Source organism: Balaenoptera acutorostrata, chromosome 12 (assembly GCF_949987535.1).
Source record: "Balaenoptera acutorostrata chromosome 12, mBalAcu1.1, whole genome shotgun sequence".
Lineage (NCBI taxonomy): Eukaryota > Metazoa > Chordata > Mammalia > Artiodactyla > Balaenopteridae > Balaenoptera > Balaenoptera acutorostrata.
Window position 1 is genome coordinate 79,196,955 of NC_080075.1, and position 21,448 is coordinate 79,218,402.

A 21,448-nucleotide genomic window follows, 5' to 3' on the forward strand; every position below is an offset into this window, starting at 1 on the left:
ATTTTTCCCTATAAAAATCACTCTACCTGTAAACACTCAACAGCTAAGCAGTTCTTCCGCTTTACTTTGCTTTCATTTTCGTCAACCCTTTTGCTTCACACTTGCCTTTGGCAGGGCTGGATGGTACTTCTTTGCTCCCACCAAAGAGGCGTCAGAGTGAGTGAGAGTGGAAAGCTAACCCTTTCCCCCTCCAGTAAATCCCCGATTCCCTTAGCCTGGAAGGCCCCAGAGCAGGGATTAGCCCCGCCCCCTTTCCCTCAGGCACCGCCCCTGGCCGGCCCCATAATTGAGCTATGCGCAAAACTCACGTGAGCAGTCGTGGTCCCGTGTCGCCTCCGAAGCAGTACGTGGCAGATGTCACTCAGGAAAGTCCTTCGTTCCCGGTTTCTGCCATCTACTCCATCTCGACCCTCTTTTTTTTCCCCATTAAATGCCTCTCTTCTTGCCGCTCTCATTTCGGGGATGCTGACCACCCGGCTCCCCTCAACCCGAACTACCCTAGGCCTACGAGCCACCCCTCGCCCTCAAGTAAGAGGCAGGGATCCATTAGCGCTAAGGCGAGTTGCGGTTCTGATTGGGCATGAGATCTTGTCAATCTCCAAGTTTTTCCAATCAAGGGCCGGGTCCACCTAGCTTTCCGCTCTTCCATTGGCCTGTGTGCGGGGAAGGTGGAGGAAAAGGGTAAACCGAGCTCGCGCGAGAGTAGCGCTGGGCCTTCAGTGCGCAGGTGCGAAGGGTCTGGCTGGGGCCCGGGCCGGGGGCGGGCTAGAAAACGAGTCGTTTGATTTTGGACAGTGACGGAGTTATCTGGGTTCAACCGCTGGGCGGAAGGAGTTTGTCAGGGCCCCGGCCAAGAACGAGGCCCGCCAGATTCCCAATGGTGTCCATGACTTTCAAGCGGAGCCGCAGCGACCGGTTCTACAGCACCCGGTGCTGCGGCTGTTGCCATGTCCGCACCGGGACAATCATCCTGGGGACCTGGTACATGGTAAGGGCTGGCGAGGCGGGAGGGTAGGGGCGCTGGGGGGAATGCGCCAGGAGCGGGAAGGGGGGGGTGGTCCGAAAGGGGGGATCCACTGGGAAGGGGTGGGGCGGGAAGGCGTGGGGGACCTTCTTTTTAGGGGCCTCTAACTTTGAGGGGGCTGACTTGTGTCCCGGAATCGGAATGGTGGTGGGTGGGAATAGGGAGATGGTTTTTGGGCGAGAGTAAGAGGAGGAAAGCGAGACTGGGAAAAGCAGAGGCGCTGCAGGGGGGCGTGGGGGGTGGGCGGCGGGATGAGGGTGCTAGGTTTTGGTTTGGGGAGTTCTGGAAATGACCAGGTTTCGGCATCTTTTTGAGTGCTTCCGTGATCTGAAAGAACTCTCCCTTCCCCCAGTGCTTTCTGGATTTTTTTTTTTTTTCCCCAGCGAAACAAATAGGAATGCACCTTGATAGATGCAGCCTAGTTTTAACATTACTTCTTGCTTGAAGGGAAGGCGCCATATCCATTTTTAACGCAGTTGTCTGTGGTTCCTGGACCTTATTTGTTACAGTGTGTTTGTGATGTAGGCAGAAAGGCCTCTGATGTGAGTCTGGAAGTACGCTTGGAGGTAATACCATTTGCCAGGATTTACATACACTCGATTTGCCTTTTCCTAATGCAGTAGATCCCCTCACTCCCCCATCCCGTGCTCATGAGACGCTTTTCATAACAGACCTATTCCGCTTTTTGAGACCTTTGTTGAGGGCTTACTCCATTTTGGTCACATATGCTAGCATTCCCTGGGGGCCAAGATCTATGTAATTCTATGTCATAACCAAGTTTACAGTATTATTGATTGGTGGTTCACTAGTAATACCTTTGTGATTTCTTACCACCATCTCCAGTATCCATATACATTGAATCTAACTTGTGACTTGTAAATATGTGCTTCTGTTTAAGTAGTTTTAGGTTATGATGACTTTACAGAAGTTTTGACAAAGTTCTCATATTGTCGACTTGGTCATGTTCGCTAATGACTTTGTGACTTTTTTAATTTTTGTTTTTGGTTTGGGAGGTTGTGGCATTAGTGATACTGCAGTTTCTGATAACATCTGTGAACTGTGAAAAAGGAAAAGCTTTATCACAGATGTATCTTTTTGCCTTTCTCTGTTCTCATTTCTTCCCACCCCAGAGGTTTGATCGAAATCATCACCATTTGGCAAACACCAGATGAGAATCATCTTCAGTTAGGCAGATACAGTTTAATGCCCCACCCCCAGAGGACTACTGGAACTCCACTTTATTCCTAATTGCCATGTTGTTACTTACAGTCTTGCTTCATTAATGTACATTAAAAACAACAAAACTTGAATGTGTAGGCTTATTGGGTTGTTTCTAAGCTTATTTTAATATTTCCATTGTTTTTATATTCAGAAACATCATCTTATTGCTATAATTATATCACATTTCCCCACGAAGACCACCCCCCCTTTGTATTTTAACTGATTTGTAAAACTGGACGTTGATCAGTTCAGGACAACAGCAGCATTGTATTTCTAACTTTTTATTTCTTCATTTTGCTAAGGGTCTGGGTCTTCAATTTCTTTGTTTGTCCTTAGCTCTGCCTTCCCTAACTGAATAATTCAAATCTTCAGGGTCCTCAGGTCTCTTAGTCAAACCTGCTTCCCTCATCCCTAGAAGATGACCTTCCCTCCTACTTAATTGAGAAAGAGCTCAGCAGCCTGGGACTCAACCTGCAAACTTACTCTTCCTGTTTCTTCTCATATCCTTCCCTCCATTCACAGAACAAAGGATTTCTAACTCCTCAAGAAGAAAATAAACACCATCTCTGTTTCAACCATCTGAATGTAATTGGCTGTATTTCTTTCCAAGGCAGATTTTTTTTTGATGCTATGGGCTCAGCTCATAAAAATTAAGGGAATAGCAAGGAAAAGTAGGAGTTATAAACCATGGAACTCAAAATGCAGAGAGAAGAACTTTAGTAAGGGCATTTATTCTCCCAAAATAGGGAACAGGGAGTTGTAAATCTGTTTCCCACTGGAAGGACTTGATGTGAAAACATTTTGCATGGCATCCTTTTTGCGTGCTTTAGTTTTATAAAAAGATGCCGTAGCTGTTCTTTCTTTGCATGGCTTTCTCTGGTTAGTAGAATATTATAAGCTGCTTACATCAGTTAATCTGTTTTAAGAGATATATTGATTATCTACAATGTAAATGGCTGTGGTGCACATACAGAAAGAATAAATCACAGAGACGTATTATTCGTCTTTTGTGTTCCTATTAGCTGCCACACAGAGGCTCTCAAGTGTTTCTTGTCTTGGCCATGGCATCTGCCATTAAGATACTGATGGTATTGCAAAGAACTTTGGAGCAAAGATACAAAAGTGAAACTTAATGGTACAGTGTCAAGGGAGAAGGAGAAGGTGATCAGTAATATCAGATTCAAATTACGTTAAGAACTGGAAAAGGCCATTGGTTTTGTGGATTACAGTATTGTAATTGTATTGGTGACTTTAAAAAGTGTGGGGGCTTCCCTGGTGGCGCAGTGGTTAGGAGTCCGCCTGCCAGTGCAGGGGACACGGGTTCGTGCCCCTTTCCGGGAGGATCCCACATGTCGCGGAGCGGCTGGGCCCGTGAGCCACAACTGCTGAGCCTGCGCGTCTGGAGCCTGTGCTCCGCAACGGGATAGGCCGCGACAGTGAGAGGCCCGCGCACCGCGATGAAGAGTGGCCCCCGCTCGCCGCAACTGGAGAAAGCCCTCGCACAGAAACGAAGACCCAACACAGCCATAAATAAATAAATAAATAAATAAATAATAAATAAATAATAAATTAATAAATAAATAAATAAATTTAAAAAAAAAAGTGTGGCTTCAGGATCCTGGCACTATAAAGACACAATATCTGTCTAGTTGGGGAGACATGTAACATTCAGAAAACAAGATCACCAAGACGCAAGCAAAGAGGAGTTGTCTGAACAGTGCATTTTTTTGCCAGAAGCTTCTTTACTAAGAGAAATAATATGGGAGTGGGTGAACTGGAATGTCACTTCCCTCTGCAAGTACCTTGTCAGGATACTCTTCCTCCTCTGTTCCAGGTGGGAGAATATGATTCTCTTTAGATTGCCCTGTGCTGTTTGGAACCTAGGGGTGCAGTCCTCCCTCCTGCTGGGTGCAGACACTGTAGCAACGACTTTGTATCTGATACAGTGTCATTGCCTTCTAGAACTGCCTCTGCTGGTCTCATGTTAGGCGATTGCACACTGTAGAGTAAAGGATTAATTGTATGGTATTAAATAGTGCAGTAGGACACAGAGAAGCCAGAGCCAGTTGAAAGAAGCATGCCTGGCTTAATACCTGGTTTAAGTAATATGAAATTTCAGAATGAGAGTTTAAACTCTCATGTTGATAAGTTGTTTTTTCTATCATTTATTGAAAAATTTGAAGCCACGTGATTTTAAACAACAGTTTCTTATGTGGTATAAGTTCAGATGCTTATTGAACGATTGAAAACGAGCTTAAAAGTCTGCTGCAGGGGTGTCCTCTTTCATGGTTAATGGTGTACTACAAGAAGACATTTTGAGCATTTGTTATAATTTTAGGTCTTGGAAAGATTTAATATATGGCTAATTTTTCATGAGTGTCTTCACCATAAACAGTCTAAAAGTTAGGTAGCTGGGGTAGAAGTGAAGACAGGCTCCCTCAAGCTGTGTTCCTTTCCAGTCCTCATCCCCGGACACCTTTAAATAAGTATAGCTTGTGTATATTTCAAAGTTAGTATCTTTCCTCAAATACCTTTTTTTTTTTTTGCCTCGGTGCCTTTGAATATGCTATTCCTGCTCTCCAAAATGCTCTCCCCCAAGTCACTTTTTAAAAACCTTATTGAGAAAAATCTCAAATACACAAAAATAATGAAATAGTATAAAAACCTTTCATTTACTTATCATACAGCTTCAACCATTAACAACCATTTTGCCAATTCCAGTTATTTATTATTTTTTTTATTGGGGTATAGTTGTTTTACAATGTTGTGTTAGTTTCTACTGTACAGTGGAGTTCCCTGTGCTATACAGCAGGTTCTTATTAGTTACCTATTTTATACATTATTAGTGTATACATGTCAATCCCAATCTCCCGATTCATCCCACCCCCAGCCCCCCACTTTCTCCCCTTGGTGTCCATATATTTGTTTTCTACACCTGTGTCTCCATTTCTGCCTTGTAGACAGGTTCATCTGTGCCATTTTTCTAGATTCCACATATATGCGTTAATATATGATATTTGTTTTTCTCTTTCTGACTGACTTCACTCTGTATGACAGTCTCTAGGTCCATCCCTGTCTGCACAAATGACTCAATTTCAGTCCTTTTTATGGCTGAGTAATATTCTATTGTGTATATGTACCACATCTTCTTTATCCATTTGTCTGTCGATGGGCATTTAGGTTGCTTCCATGACCTGGCTATTGTAAATAGTGCTGCAGTGAACATTGGGGTGCATGTGTCTTTTTGAATTATGGTTTTCTCAGGGTATATGCCCAGTAGTGGGATTGCTGGGTCATATGGTAATTATATTTTTAGTTTTTTGAGGAACCTCCATACTGTTCTCCATAGTGGCTGTATCAATTTACATTCCCACCAACAGTGCAAGAGGGTTCCCTTTTCTCCACACCCTTTCCAGCTTTTGTTGTTTGTAGATTTTCTGATGATGCCCATTCTAACCAGTGTGAGATGATACCTCATTGTAGTTTTGATTGCATTTCTCTAATAATTAGTGATGTTGAGCATCTTTTCATGTGTCTCTTGGCCATCTGTATGTCTTCTTTGGAGAAATGTCTGTTTAGGTCTTCTGCTCATTTTTGGATTGGGTTGTTTGTTTCTTTTGATATTTAGCTGCATGAGCTGTTTATATATTTTGGAGATTAATCCTTTGTTGATTCGTTTGCAAATATTTTCTCCCATTTTGAGGGTTGTCTTTTCGTCTTGATTTTAGTTTCCTTTGCTCTGCAAAACCTTTTAAGTTTCATTAGGTCCCATTTGTTTGTTTTTATTTCCATTACTCTAGGAGGTGGGTCAGAAAAGATCTTGCTGTGATTTATGTCAAAGAGTGTTCTTCCTACGTTTTCCTCTATGCAGTTAGTTTTTTAATAGTTCAGTTGTTTTCTTTTTTTTTTTTTTAATGGCTGGTTCTTTTTTTTTTTTTTTTTTAATTTATGGCTGTGTTGGGTCTTCATTTCTGTGCGAGGGCTTTCTATAGTTGTGGCAAGCGGGGGCCACTCTTCATCGCGGTGCGCGGGCCTCTCACTATCGCGGCCTCTCTTGTTGCGGAGCACAGGCTCCAGACGCGCAGGCTCAGTAATTGTGGCTCACGGGCCTAGTTGCTCGGCGGCATGTGGGATCTTCCCAGACCAGGGCTCGAACCCGTGTCCCCTGCATTGGCAGTGAGATTCTCAACCACTGTGCCACCAGGGAAGCCCTCAGTTCTTTTCTTGATGAAGCTTCCTCGACTCCCAGCCAGAGGGATCTGGTTTCCTCACTGTGTACCTGGAAAAGTTACTGCATACCTCTTGTATGTACTTATTAAATAGTACTAATTACACATTAGTATGATTATCTTTTTAAAAATTTTTACCCCCTACAACAAGATGTTCTCCTTGAGGGAGGAAGATGATATGCCTTTCTCTATAAACTGTGTGTTTAATAGTAACTTATTAGAGCATTTGAAGTACTTATTAGACATTTATTAAATGAATTCTCTCCTCCAAAAATAGTAGGAATAACTCATTTGTAACTGCACATAATGGTAAACAACAACCGTATACATGCATTTAACTATATATACATTTAACAACATTTTTAAAGATAGTCCATTTTGGTCTCTGTCTGATGACGGCTCTCTGACTTGCTTGAGACCCTTATCAGGTTGCCCTAAAACACTGTTCTAATTATAGTCTTAGCAGATATTGGGTTGTGGCAAAATAGGCTGTGGGAAAACTAAAGAATAATGATTAAAAAATAAAACAGAAACAAAACCGGTCCTCAAGGGTCTTCTGGGATGGGTGTGGCCTTGAAATGAGAAGCAAAGAGGAATTACTCTCCCCAGGCAAGGATCTGATACTATTCCTTTGAAACAAGTGAAATCTAACACATCTGGTCTTCTTTGCTGTTTCTTTACTTATATAAAGTGTGCACTAGGTTTATAACACAAACCACATTGTTTATCTCACTAAATATAATACCGCTCCTACATTGGTGTGTCCATTGCCCATGCTGTTGACATATTTGCTGCATTCTATACCTCTCCATATTACTCGGTTTAGAAGTTGATCATTATTTTAATTACATTTTTACTAATTTTCTTTCGTGAATGGAGTAAAAGGGAAAAATGAATCAGGAATAAATATTCTGGAATTGTTTGTATATAGTTGCTCTCTTCATAGAAATTTTATATTACAAAACTATAAAGTTTTATGTGTGTTTTAAAAAACACTACATGGAACTTAGTAGAAATATCAACTGTAATCAAAAGTAAATAGGATAGGGCCTACATATGAGCACAGGATAGGTGCTCAGTGATGTATCTTTTAAGATCACAAGGATGGGTTTTCCAGATTAGTACTTTAAAATGTTAAGTTGGGGTGCTATTGAAATATAATTAATTCAATGAAGATTTGAAAAATTGAGCGTTTAATGAAATAGTGCTGAATTTATTTTACCATTTCTTGGTCCTTTTGATTAGACTTATATTTATTTTGTTTAATATTCGGGGGTATGACTCACAGTGAAAAGAAATTTGAAGTGTCACTAATACTAGAAGATAATAATGGGTGAGTCTGTGACTTACCCATGGAAGAGAAGAAAAGAGATTTTTATAAATCCTACATGTGATACAAATATTTAAGAAGGGAAAATTAAACTCCTAAATATTTTTGTTGTGTCATTTCCTTCACGTAGTAATTTGAGTTTGCACGTTTTTCTTGACATGAAAGTGTTTTTCTGTACAGTGCAGAGCTTTTAAACTATGACCGTATTGTGCTTAGCAAAGAAGAGTTTGGTGAATTGATTTCGAACTCATTTCCATACACAGAATATACAGTGTTTTAGTAGATATATCTGATTGTTCAATAATTAATTCACGTGATTGTATTAACTCATACTCATACACCACATATACTGTCCAAAACCCATTGCAATAAAAATGGGCAATAAAAAAAAAATCAGCCTTCAACTGGGGAGTCACCTTGCAAATATGACTGTCCCTTGTAAGACCTTTCAAGCATTGAAGGATAAAATACCTTGCTTTTGAGCAGTGCAAGGAAAAAGGCATGTTACTGAACCTATTTATTTAGAGGGTAAAGTATAAACATTTTATAGCCTTAAATAATGGTTTATTTTGGAAAGATCTCAAAACAAGGGTTGCTTAGGAATGGTTATAAGTAATCCTATAGTGGTAAACAGAAGGATGCCTTAAAAAGAACCAGATTTGTATCCTAGCTCTTCAGCTCAGTGAACTTAACACAAGTTATTTCACTTTGCTGAACCTTAGTTTACCCATCTGCAAATGGGCGTAAGTAATACTTCACAAGATTGTTGTGAGGAATAAGTGAAGTAATATATGTGAATTTACTTATAGTATATAGTCAGAAATATCAATTGATTCTGAATTAGGTATTGTGACATTGTTTATCTTATTTAAAGATAAAACTTGGGCTGCATGTCTTATAGAATGTGAAATGCCTTCAGCTGATAAGCTGTGTTATCATTCAGGGTGGACAGGAGAGAGCTACATAATAGAGATTGTTTAAAACACTGTTGGTAAAGCTCCGAGATCCCTTGAAAGTGTCAAATGTTCACAAAGGGAAGGAAGACAGATTCTGTGAACTTTAGATAGGGAAGCCTACTCCAATCCTCAAATCATTAGGGTTGTTTTGATCACTTAAAGGAAGTGGTGCCTCCTGGGATAACTGTGCAGTTCACTAACAACTAGAGGCCTAGAGAATTTCCTTTTTGAATTGGAGTTACGCCCTGGTAGACTAAGAAAATTCACCAGATACCAGTGATGGGATTTCAGCAAGATGTTTGACAAAGTCTCAAGATGTTTCTCTGGACTAAAGACTTTTATTCAAAGGTTGCTGGCTAATGGGAAGAGAACAGCCTCTGTCTGGGGGCTTTGTCATCAGCCCTGTTCTTTTTTTTTTTTTTTTTTTTATTTTTGGCTGTGTTGGGTCTTCGGTTCGTGCGAGGGCTTTCTCCAGTTGCGGCAAGCGGGGGCCACTCTTCATCGCGGTGCGGGGACCGCTCTTCATCGCGGTGCGCGGGCCTTTCTCTATCGCGGCCCCTCCCGTTGCGGGGCACAGGCTCCAGACACGCAGGCTCAGCACTTGTGGCTCACGGGCCCAGCTGCTCCGTGGCATGTGGGATCTTCCCAGACCAGGGCTCGAACCCGTGTCCCCTGCATTAGCAGGCAGATTCTCAACCACTGCGCCACCAGGGAAGCCCGAGCCCTGTTCTTTTGCTTATGACTTAGATGGAGATTCTCATTACATGATGATCATATTTTCAAATGCAGGAAGCTGAGAGAGAGTAAGTCTATCCGTAGGGTGTCAGAATCTAGATGGAGAAAATCTTGATAGGCAAGAATGTTAATAAGATGAAATTTGATTGCAAATATATATAAGGGCTTACGCTTGGGCCTCTGAATCCAACTCTACAGGTAGATATAGGTGGTAGCTTAGCAGGATCAAATGTGAAAAAGAACTGGGAGTTTTAGGGAGTCACTCATGTGACATTCAAAAGATTTATGCAGCCAGTGCCCTTTCAGGCTGCGTTAACTGAAATTTGTTAGGCTAGGATGTGGGAACTGAGATCCCGATGTGTTGTGATCAGGCTGATCTTCTCTCTTTTTAATAGTATGTTGAACAAACTGGAACGTGTGTATGGAGGGGAGCAAAGAGGAACTAGTGAGCTAGCTGGAAAATATGCTGGTTAGAAAACTGGTTTAAGAACCTGAGTGTTTATTCTAGAAAAGACAATATTTGGAGGCATATGTTGGCTGCCCTTAGGTGTCAGAGGAGCGCTTATTCAGAAGGGGTAGCAAATTATCTCAAACTGTAGAATTAAGACCAATAGGTGAAAGTTAAGTGGCACAGTCAAAATCTTTTTAAGCATTTGAGTGTAGCTCAAGAGTTTATAGTTCCCTATCGCTGGACAGGAGATAACTGTGGAGGGGCTTTAGGCTTATCTGATGGATCATTACATACTTAGCCCATGGAAATTATATTTATCTGATGGATTAGCTTCTTCAAGTCTGGAAATTCTGAGACTGGGATATGAATAAATATGTGATTCAAATGAATAATTTGTGATGATCTCTCATTTTTCATTGTTGTGCCTTCTTATTCTGTTATATTGACACAGGATCAGTCAAACATCTTTTCTCTGAAATGATAAAGTTTGTACTTTCACTTTATGAAATATTTACTTTAAAGGTATTCTTAAAACGGTATTGTGTATTTTGTCTCACAGGTAGTCCCCTTTTTGTGTCTCTGTTACTTCAGGGAAAACAATGTTAAATAGGGGAGGACATCTAAAGATTGTGCTGAGGACTGCTCACTCCCTGGTTAGTAGTATAATTGATAAACTGTTATCTTTCACAGGTGGTCAACCTGTTGATGGCAATTTTGCTGACTGTGGAAGTAACACATCCAAACTCAATGCCAGCTGTCAACATTCAGTATGAAGTCATTGGCAATTACTATTCGTCCGAGAGAATGACTGGTATGTTTTTAGTTGAAAATATCTCCTGCTAATTACACACATACAGTTACTTAGAGAAGGATTGATTAAATTATGTTTGTTATTATACTTGCCGAGGCACAAAATGTTTTTGTAGGTTTTTCAAAAATTATAATTGAGCATTATAACTGAGAATTATAATTGAGCATTTGTAGCCAGAAAATGTAATAGACTGCTAGAAGATTTTTGAGAAATGTGTATTGTATACATTGGGGTACTGTGGAGAGAGGAGGGGAGAAGGAATTACAAAAAAGACTGAGCCTTTGAGGGTCAGCTGACAAGTTGTAGTAGAGGATGGATTTGCTCATGGAGCAAAAATCTTACAGTAAAATATAAAATGTGAATTATTTGAATATTTGGTGGTATCTTTTGCCAAGGGTCTCAATTCTTAATATATTTTTATTGTTTAGATGAAGATTTGACATTGGCGTTAAAAATAGAGTACTTCTAGAACATTCATGGAATGAATGTTCATGGAAATTACCTTTTTAAACCTACTTATTCCCTGATAGCAGTATTTTTCATTATCTTTCTCTAAAATGCAGGTTGAATTTTATATTAAAATTATGTTAAACATTTAATATTTGAACAAAAAATTATGCTTCAGACTTTTTACTGTGAACAATTTCTTCTTCAGAAAAATTTCATTTCAGAAAAAATGTTCCCAGTTCACATGTGTGTTGTATTTATATTGTAGGATCTTTTTAGATTAGCTTTTATCATCAAGTTCTGTACTTCTGTACATTATGATCTTCTCTGATCCATTAATGAAGTTTTTTAAAACAAAATTTGGTTATTAATTCAAATGATTCATTGTCCTCAGGGCTAACCTATTTTAGGAGCCAAGTAGAGTTTTCTGGCCATCTGTTATACATTGTAGTGTGATAACACCAACAATTGTTCATACTGTGTTTTTAAAGTGTTTTTTTTTTTTTAATGAGTTTCCTGACTGTATTTCCAAATACAGTATAATCCTTTAATTTTGTTGTCAAATTGATAGCAGAAATACCAAGAACATACAGAAACATACTTTCTGGCATTTGATTTTTTTTCTTCTGAGTAATCTGTTTTTATTTAAAAGCCAGAATAGAACAATAAATAAAACTTTAGCTTCCAGTGACGATTTTTTGGCATTTATAAAATTTTACTTTAGGCTGTAAAATTTTACTGAACCTGCTAACGTCAGCGTTTTCCCTTGTCATGTGTGTTTCTCTTAAAATTGAGGTGTAGAAAAAGATTTATGGTTATTGAGATTCTCGTAGGTCTGTACAACTGACTCTTTTGTTAGAGCTGCAGCGAAGAAGTCACAGATTCACTGCATGTTGCGTGAGTGTTGTCGCTGCTATAGAGAAAATCAGGTCTATTCATTATCATATTTTTGTTGATTATATTCTACCGAAGCCCTGTTGTTGAGCGAATATAAAAAAAAAATACATAGTTCTTGGTCATACGGTAGTTGGTGTTTTTTGTTTTTTTTTTTTTTTTTTTACAAATTTTAAAAATGCATTTTATTATAATTCCTTATGAGGTTAAAGAGAGAGGCAGACCCTACTTAATAAGGGATCATAAAACAACAAAGGGGCATTCCATTTAAAATCAAATCATCTAAAATATTTAAAAATGTAAGATAACAAACGGGATCCTCAGACAGAAATCCAGCTTCTAATGTGCAGTGGTGCTACAGAGGGTTGAGTCAGCTTCAAAATTCTCAGGTGGAGAAAGATGAGCTGTGTGATTTTTTCAAGGGGTGAAACTGCACATTAAGGTAGTTGTTCGAGGGACAGCACAGGCCACAGGGATTGAAGCTTCAAGATCTGAGAACTTGGACTTAAAGATGATTTTAGATACAAAAAGGAGACGATCTTCTGGGAGGACCTCAATCCTGATGTTGCAATCAGTGGGATGGTATTGAAACTCATAAAATCTTTGATACACTGAGGTTACAGGGCATCGATCTCCCAGAAACACTTCATCAGGAGCCATAGGTAGACCATTATCAAATGCAGTTGACTTAACCCTGGCCAAGAACAAAGAGGGGCTGCATCGTACATACAACATACACTGTGAACGCGTTTCTCCAAGGTTTATCCCAAGCATCGTTGTCCACAGCTGAAGCCAGGATAACCTGTCCATCTCAGGTATCTGGAAACTCAACCATCCAAAGCAGATCATTTAGTGTAGGCCCTTAGCTATTAGCAATGTAGCGGCTAATTGAAATGTTCAGATCTGGAAAATCAAAGACGCAGCCTCATTACTGATCATCAATTGCCCACCAAGTCTCCTATTACTCTGTAAATACCTGGCTGTTCTCCAGAGCAAGGCCAAATCCGGTGTTTTTGTGGAAGGTAAAATTTTACTTTCCCACAGACCCAGTATTGCAAAGGTAAGTTAATTTCTAATCATTGGCCTGATAACTGATTTTTTTAAATGAGGTTTGTGATTAGTTATTTTTAATCAGCCAAATAGGATGTGACACTCAGTTTATAGGAAATACTTCTGCAGCATATGCAAGCTGTTTTTCAAATATGAATTTATCCTTATTTATACTCATTTTGGAGATGGGTGAACACTTGTGGCCTCCCAAGGAGGTGCTGAATGTAGTGGTGGGTGGGAACCTGAGGTTCTTCTCTGGCATCTAGCCTCTCATATTTTGTTTGACTTATTGATTCACACATACTGGAGTGTCCCTTGTTCCAGGCATGAAATGTGTTTCCCATCCACCACCCCATCTCTCCTCTGTTTTGCTATTTGTTGCTCCAGTGGAAGACCTTGAACTTCACTTTAATTATTCCAATACTTTAAGAAGTCAAAATCAACTCCTAGTGTCCCAGTAACAGATTTTTGAAAGCTGATTGTTTGAATGATAAATTTTGCTTTCAAGTTTGTTTATATTTGAATTCTTCCCTTTGAGTGCAATTTTGCGTTCTGCAGCAGGGAAGTTCTTTAAGTCCTTAACATTTAGCTATCCTACATCCTCTAGGAAAATTTAAAGCGGGCTATTCTTACTTAGTTTAGTGCCAGATATTGATGCTGTTTGCATTGCCAAGTGACAAGATGATACATAACATTTATCCAGTAGTGTGAACATTCAGCAGTTAGTCTAATCATTCATCGTTGTTAGTGCCTTTCAGGTTCTTAACTAGCCAGAGTCAGAGAATCAGCTTTAGATTTGTGCTGAGAAACTCATCAAGTCGAGTGTGGGTGCTTTTTTGGTTTATTTTTGTTTTGTTTGAGATTACATGAGTGCTTTGTGAGAAAATTTAGTTAACATGGATTAATGTAGAGAAGGGCAGCAATCTGAGGAAGGGTTGAGGAACAAAGAGGAAAATAGACCAGGATGTAGCAGAGAAGCCATGGTTGAAGGGATGCGGAGCGGGAATTTTAGGTGTTGAAATGGGGGTGGGGGGTTAAGGGAGAACCTTGAATTTCAGGCTGTGTATTTTATCTAAGGCAGTTGGGGGCATCTATATAACTGTGTTTAATACATCTGTCTCTTAAGCAAATACCAGCCTTTTGCTCCAGTCGAACCCTGCTTATCTCACAAGACCCAACTTGTACCATTTCTTTCATATTTTTTCCCTGATTCTACAGGCAAAACTAATCGTTTCTGCTTCTGTTGTAGCACTTGCCACACTGAATTATAATTATCTATTTCATATCTTCAGAAGTTAGACTCTGGGCAGAGATCTGTCGCTGGCAGAGTACCTGCTTCATGTGCCATCCTAAATAAGTGGCAGTGAGTTGTGGCCGTTTAACAAACAAGAAAAAGGCACGGATTTCTCAAACTTCATTACTTAGTAACATTATTTTGTCATAAAGAGTTTTATTCTTTTTGTTATATAAGTAGCTTGATTAGATTCTTGTTTTTGTTTTCTTAGATAACGCCTGTGTTCTTTTTGCCGTCTCTGTTCTTATGTTTATCATCAGTTCAATGCTGGTATACGGAGCAATTTCTGTAAGTATTCTATGATTTTAACTTCTGGAGTTCTGAGTTTTACTGAATGGTACCCAGTCATTGCATATACGTGACGTGATGTTGTGGTTGCTGTTTCTTTCCTTCAGTATCAAGTGGGTTGGCTGATCCCGTTCTTCTGCTACCGGCTTTTTGACTTCGTTCTCAGCTGCCTGGTTGCTATCAGTTCTCTCACTTACTTGCCAAGAATCAAAGAGTATCTGGATCAGTTAGTAAGTGTGTATGCTAATTAAACTTCTTTTTCATTCATTGAAATTCAGAGTCAGCTTTTGGGCACTATTTTTATTTTAACCTCCCCTGTTTATTTTTTAAAATGTTTTAAAGCAATTATCATTACTACTCTTAATGACCATGTTGAAACCAAAAAGATGAAAATAGAATATCTTCTTGCCGTACCACGTGGATAGTCCAATATTAAAAGTCCCTAAAGATGGATATCATAGAACTTAAGGAGTAGTTCAGCTTTTGTTTGGGGTATATGAAAAATACAATAATTCGACTGTATTTGGCACTCATTGGAGTTGTAGCTTTCTGTCTTTGCAAGCATCTGTAGCAAATATTTGAGTGCCTTCTATAGCCTTCACTCTATTCTAGGCAAACTGTTAGTGAATGGTATAAATAGAAACATAACTTCCTTCTCTTCAAGGAGCAAACCTCCTTCTCTTCAAGGAGCAAACCATGTATTTGGGGAGTCAAGACATGAAGATCTCATTTGTGATAATAAGCTAGGGCTGTCCCATGACAGCAGTAAATGAGCATAAGTTAATGCCATGGGATGGAGGGGCAGGGAACACTGTGGGCTGAAGTAAGGTCTGGATGGAGGTGAAGGATCCAGATAAATGGAAGTTTATTTCAGAAATGCTGTCTTTTGGGAATTTTCTCGAAACCCACTTCAGATAGTCCATTTTGCATACCACAAATGTATTATTCGTTCATGCAAAAAACACTTGTTGATGGCTTCCTATGCGCAAGGCACTCTGCTCAGGCCTAGGGCTACATCAGTTAAAACCTACTTTCTAGTGAAAGAATTGGGAAGTTGACGATTATTGAATTAAAATTGTGATAAAGACGGTGAAGTAAAAGTGTCGGTTGCTTTGTGAGTGGGTATCACACGGATACCACACCTGGGCTGGGGAGTGAGCTTTGAATTGCACTCAAGAGTCTGAGTAGGACTTCAGATAGGAAAAGTACAGAAGAAAGTTCCAGGTAAAAGAGACACCTTGATGCAGGAAGGAACGTGGCATAGTCAGGGAACTCAAAGGTGACCGCGGTGGCCCGGCAGACGTGGTGGGAGCAGCATGTGATGGGGCTGGAGAGAGGTGGCCCGGGGCAGGGCCTGCTGGCCTGGTCAGCCGTGGTCAGCAGCTTCCTGAGCATAGTTCTCTCTGATCACGTAGTCCTTGGCTGAATATTTGCAAGCCTTCTGAATAAAATTTATAGCATTCCCCCGGGAGCTGGTCCCATTCAGTTTTTGTCCTTTTCTTTATAGATGAAGGCTTAAAGAACAGTTTTGTTCCAAGGAGACACTTCGTAGCTAGGGTTTGGGGTTGGTGTGTGGATACGATTTTCTTCTGGTCCTTGGGATTTCTGTGTGCTTTTTTTATGAAAATGTAAAATTATTTGGGCCTTTGTGTTGATGTTTCCATTAAAAACAGTTACAAGTTTTAAAAGATTAAATGAACTTTATAGAAGAACATCAAAAGGAATTTACTATTCCTTTGGCAGAACCCCAGTGGTTTCTCTGTTCTGTTATTCACTTGGTGTCCCAGACTGGAAGATGCTTTCTCTGTTGGCCAGCTTGTAAATCCTAAATTAGTTTGTAATGCCCTTCTCCCTGAACCTAGCTCATTGCCTTGCACTCAGTAAATGCTAAAGAAATATTTGAGTAAATACAGCTGATCTTTCTCAGCAGAACATTTTATGTGTCCAGTAAATAGTATAAGCTTGTTTGGCTTCATAACCAGGGACATGCCTTCTTTTGGCCCCTTTCTGATGAGCGTTGAGACTGACAATTGGCTTTTTTTTTTTTTTTTGGCCACGCCTTGAGGCTTGTGGGATCTTAGTTCCCCGACCAGGGGTGGAACCCCGGCCACCGCAGTGGAAGCACGGAGTTCTAACCACTGGACCACCAGGGAATTCCTGACACTTGGCTTTTAAAAAATCATTTTCCCCATGTAGGACTGAATAGCCCATGAAACTTAGGTAAATCTCAGCACCTCCTGACTTAGTGACGCAGGGACAAATCTGGGGTCATGTACAGGAGACTGTGCGTTCCCAAAGGCCAGGAAGATGTAAAATAGTGAAGAGTAAAGAGAAAATGAGCTCAGTTTAGACTCTTAGGAGTATTCAAACATATATTTCTGGGTATTCAAACATATATTTTAAGTGATCAGTGGCATGCATTAATGATGATGAGGCTTAGAAAGCACTTTGAGTTAAATTCTGCTTATAAGTTTTTATTAGAATATCAGTTCTGACTTGGGTGCCTTTTGTTTGTATTCTTAAGATGCTTTCTAGTTCATCACAAACTACAGGTGCCATGGCTGAATTGTAAGTGTGTGTGTATATGTTTAATTAATAAACTTTATTTTTTAGAGCAGTTTTAGGTTCATAGCAAAATTGAACAGAAAGTGCCGAGTTCCCATATACCCCCTCCTGCCCACCCAACCTCCCTCACGATCCATATTCTGAACCACAGTGGATATTTGTTCCAATTGATGCACCTGCACTGATACATCATTATCACTCAAAGCCCGTGGTTTACATTAGAGGTCACTTTTGGTGTTGTGCATTGTGGGGATTTGGACAAGTGTATAATGACATGTACTCATCATTGTGATATCATAACAGAATAGTTTCCCTTCTCTAAAAATCCTTTCTGCTCTGCCTATTCATCCCCCACCCCCCCTTTTTTTTATAGCCTGATTTTCCCTATAAAGATGACCTCCTGGCTTTGGACTCCAGCTGCCTCCTGTTCATTGTTCTTGTATTCTTTGCCTTGTTCATCATTTTTAAGGTGAGTTGCTCACTGAATATTTGGGGGGCCATTTGAACTGTGACACGGTCCGTCTAAAACCTTCTTGTTGCTGTGTCTCCTTACAGTTCTCCTTATTCTGATGTAGTAGTAGAGACAGCTTCCAGGGAATGTCCTCCCTCTTGTTTCCAGGCAGTGGTTGGAAATGCCAGGATTCTTCCTAAGGACCATCATTGTGTTTTTGGATGTGGTTCATGATTTGGATTGAAAATCTGTTAAAATTCCCAAGGTTCAGAAATAGAATTTCTTCTGCAGCACAATGGTTGTCACACTTGAATTGGAACCCAAAACTCTGGTTTCTCTGTAAAGCAGTGGTAATAAAACCTGTGACATTTAAGTGAGGGCAGGTAGGGAAAGCGCCTGGCCTGTGCTAGGTCCAAGTGGATGCCAGTTTCCTTCTCTGTGGAGAAAATGTGGGGAGAGCATTGTAAGTCACCTTAATTTTAGAGCAGGTGGTCTGTTGAGTTTCGAGCATATGTAAATTTTGTTTGTATTCTTTTAGGCTTATCTAATCAACTGTGTTTGGAACTGTTATAAATACATCAACAACAGAAACATGCCAGAGATTGCTGTGTACCCTGCCTTTGAAGCACCTCCACAGGTGAATGATCCTTTACAGTATTAAATCTTCACTAGCCTTTATCAGTTATTCCAAAGAGAAGAACCTGGATCTTGACTTTCTCTTCAGTGCCATAACTGTGGTTTAGGGATAATCCTAAACTTGTGGATAGCTTGTATCTACAAGTTTCAGCCTTTCCCACTTGGAATCCTGGGTACATGGGCTAGAGGCACCCTGCACTGCTCATCTCATTCTGTTTGGCCGATAGGTTTGATTCGTAATCGGTCTCCAAGTGTTACATTTTGAGGGGGAGATCAGACAGGGACCAGCAGTGTGAGCGATGCCAGGCTCTTGGCTTCTGGAACTTCTAAGGATAGGGTACCGTCAGCTGAAGCTTGTGTTGCTTTCCAAAAACATCCATATGGTCCAAAGGGGAAGCTGATTTTCCTGTGGGGAGATGAATGCAGTGGATTCCATGAGTCTGTTGGGAGGCCTACCCCTCAGGCCCTCTAGTTGCTGCTGTACTGTTTTCCCAGGTTTCCAGCATGTAGAGTATATGTGACCCATGTAGGGCCAGCCTGTCACATTGGAGTCACTTCGATTATAAATGCCACTCTTCTACACAGATGTGTCCTTTACCTTAGAGCAGAGGACACAAGTACTTGATCCTTGGCCTACAGATTCTGATGAAATACAGCCTCATAATGGAGTGTTCCTTTAGCATGGTTCAGCGGTACCCTTCACCGAGATCCTAAGTTCCTGAGGTGTACCTGGCACTGCTGCTTTATCAGTCACAGTGGAGCGAGGGGAGGATGGCAGCACATACCGCCTGTCAAGGCGTCCTGGTGGCCTCAGGGTCAGTTCAGAAGCAAAATTTTTTCTGCCCTCCCTCCTTCCATCATCCATCTCTAGTGATCTTGGATCAGACATCTCACCTGCGTGTAAAAGCTCCAGGTTATTTGTCATCTCTACTCTCAGGAGCTAAAGTTGACCCTCGGACAACATGGGTTTGAACTGCGAGGGTTCACTAATATGTAGATGTTTTTCAGTAGTAAATACTACAGTACTATACAGTCTGCGTTGAATCCGCAGATGTGGAACTGCAGATACGGAGGGCCAACTATAAGTTATATGTGGATTTTCAACTGTGCAGTGTCGGCACCCCTAATGCCCACATTGCTCAAGGGTCAGGTGTACTCAGGGTGAAGTGTACTTAGCTAATGGTTTCTTCAGCTCTTCTGTCGGTTTATATACCCCTATTAAAGGTATTAATTCTGAAAGCTGAATTATTCAGATAGAATTTTAAAGGAGAATTAAGTCTAATATAATTTTTTGTCTCTCTTCAGTATGTTTTGCCAACCTATGAAATGGCAGTGAAGATGCCCGAGAAGGAACCACCACCTCCTTACATACCTGCCTGAAGAAATTCTGCCTTTGTCAATAAACCCTATACCAGCTTTTTGTCTTGTTTATTTTACAAAATGCTGCAACACAGGGCTCTTCAAACTTGTTGGATATAAAATACATTTTCCTTTGTTTAAACACTAACAAGCTTTTTGGATAGCTATTAAAAGTCAGATTTTGTTGTTGTTAAGTGTATTACATTTTAATAGTTTTTGAAGACAATCTAGGTTAAGCAAGAGCAAAGTGCCATTGTTTGCCTTTGATTGGGGGGTGGGTGGGAAGTGGGCATTCTCTACACATATTCTTTTTTAACTGCACTTTCTTTATATAATAGTTTGCATTTTGGTTATTTGCTGCCCTGGATACTTCCAGGAAGAATGAATTAAATATTCAGGGTGAGCGAGTTCGGTATAAGATCTGGAGTTTTCAGCTCTGAAAACAGGAAAAATATATAACATTTTAACTTGACTGTGGAAGATGATGGTTGCATGTTTCTAATTTTGTATGTGTTTCCATCTTTGTGATAAGATGCTTTAATAAATCTCTTAAATATTTATTGGTTTCTTTTTTAAAATCTGTTATCCTTTTTTGGTAGGTGAAACCCAACATTTTCTATTGCAATAAACTCAGACTGCCAGGGTTTTTTAGTACTTTGGGAATAGCCATAGCCAAGCTCGGTGGACCCAGCTGGGCACTGTTCCTGTTCCTGGGGTGGATATGTGGACCATCACAGCTTCTGATCACTACTTCATTCGAAGCAGGTTTGTCTTCTGGGAGAGGACACAGGCCTTAGACTTTTAACTGGAGAACAGTCATAATATATTAATCCCAATTATTTCCACCAAGGAAGGGGAAAATATTGTTAAGGGATGATTTTCCATCAGAGGGAAATCTGTTGTCACATAACAGTTAAATATCCTAGTAAATATACCCAAACTGTTTGCCTTTAAAAGTTAATTTTTTTCCTTCTGCTAGTGCTAGAGAAAAACTAGTTTACTTAGTATATTTGATTCTGAAATTCAGATAGAGGTAACACTGAAAGATAAATGTTTAGCCCTGTTTTTTAAAATAAGAAGCAACTTCACTGGGAGTAGCTCATACGTTTCACCATTCTGACTCCTAAGTTTGATACTCTTCGCATTCCCACAGAAATGTCTCATGAGATGCTGATGCCCTCCTAAATCACAAAGTTCTGTTATCCTTTCTAACTTCATTTTTTTTTAGTCATCCAGTGTTACCAACTACCTAACCTTCAAAGTCACTCTTCTCTTGGCCTTCAAAATATTGTATTGAGGTTTGCCTATCTTTTTAATTATTCAGTTTCCTTCTCTAGCTTTCTTCACCCACATCTACACTTGTCCATGCCACTCTGTATTGTGGTTTTGGCCATCTTGCTTCACTTTCTCAACTTTTACTTACACTGTGTCGCTGCAAAAGCTCTGTAAAGTTCCAAGTGTTTCCGAGATCTGTCAACTCAAGGGTCCCATGAGGCCCTTGTTCCCAAAATTGAGCTCACCAGAATATACATTCTCTCTGGCGTCCTCTATTGGGTTCAATACCCAATTCTCACTTCTATTTAGTCTTGAGCAAAAGTTTAATGCAATTCAATAAGTTTTGAGCATGTACTTTGTTCCAGGTGCAAGAAATGTAGGGATGGGCAAAATGTAAAAAAAAAAAAATTCCCTGGTCTTATTTTAGTGGGG

At 40.1% G+C, this 21,448-nt stretch overlaps 1 protein-coding gene across 1 annotated transcript; it reads left to right on the forward strand.

Moving 5' to 3' along the window:
* The first annotated feature begins 699 nt into the window (after positions 1 to 699).
* Positions 700 to 20,299, forward strand: LAPTM4A (lysosomal protein transmembrane 4 alpha). The gene is made up of 7 exons (XM_007183476.3): positions 700 to 988; positions 10,637 to 10,757; positions 14,654 to 14,730; positions 14,838 to 14,960; positions 17,669 to 17,764; positions 18,285 to 18,383; positions 19,688 to 20,299. Exons 1-7 carry the CDS (start codon positions 878 to 880, stop codon positions 19,760 to 19,762), a joined length of 702 nt encoding a protein of 233 aa, XP_007183538.2. The 5' UTR covers positions 700 to 877; the 3' UTR covers positions 19,763 to 20,299.
* The last annotated feature ends 1,149 nt before the right edge of the window (positions 20,300 to 21,448 follow it).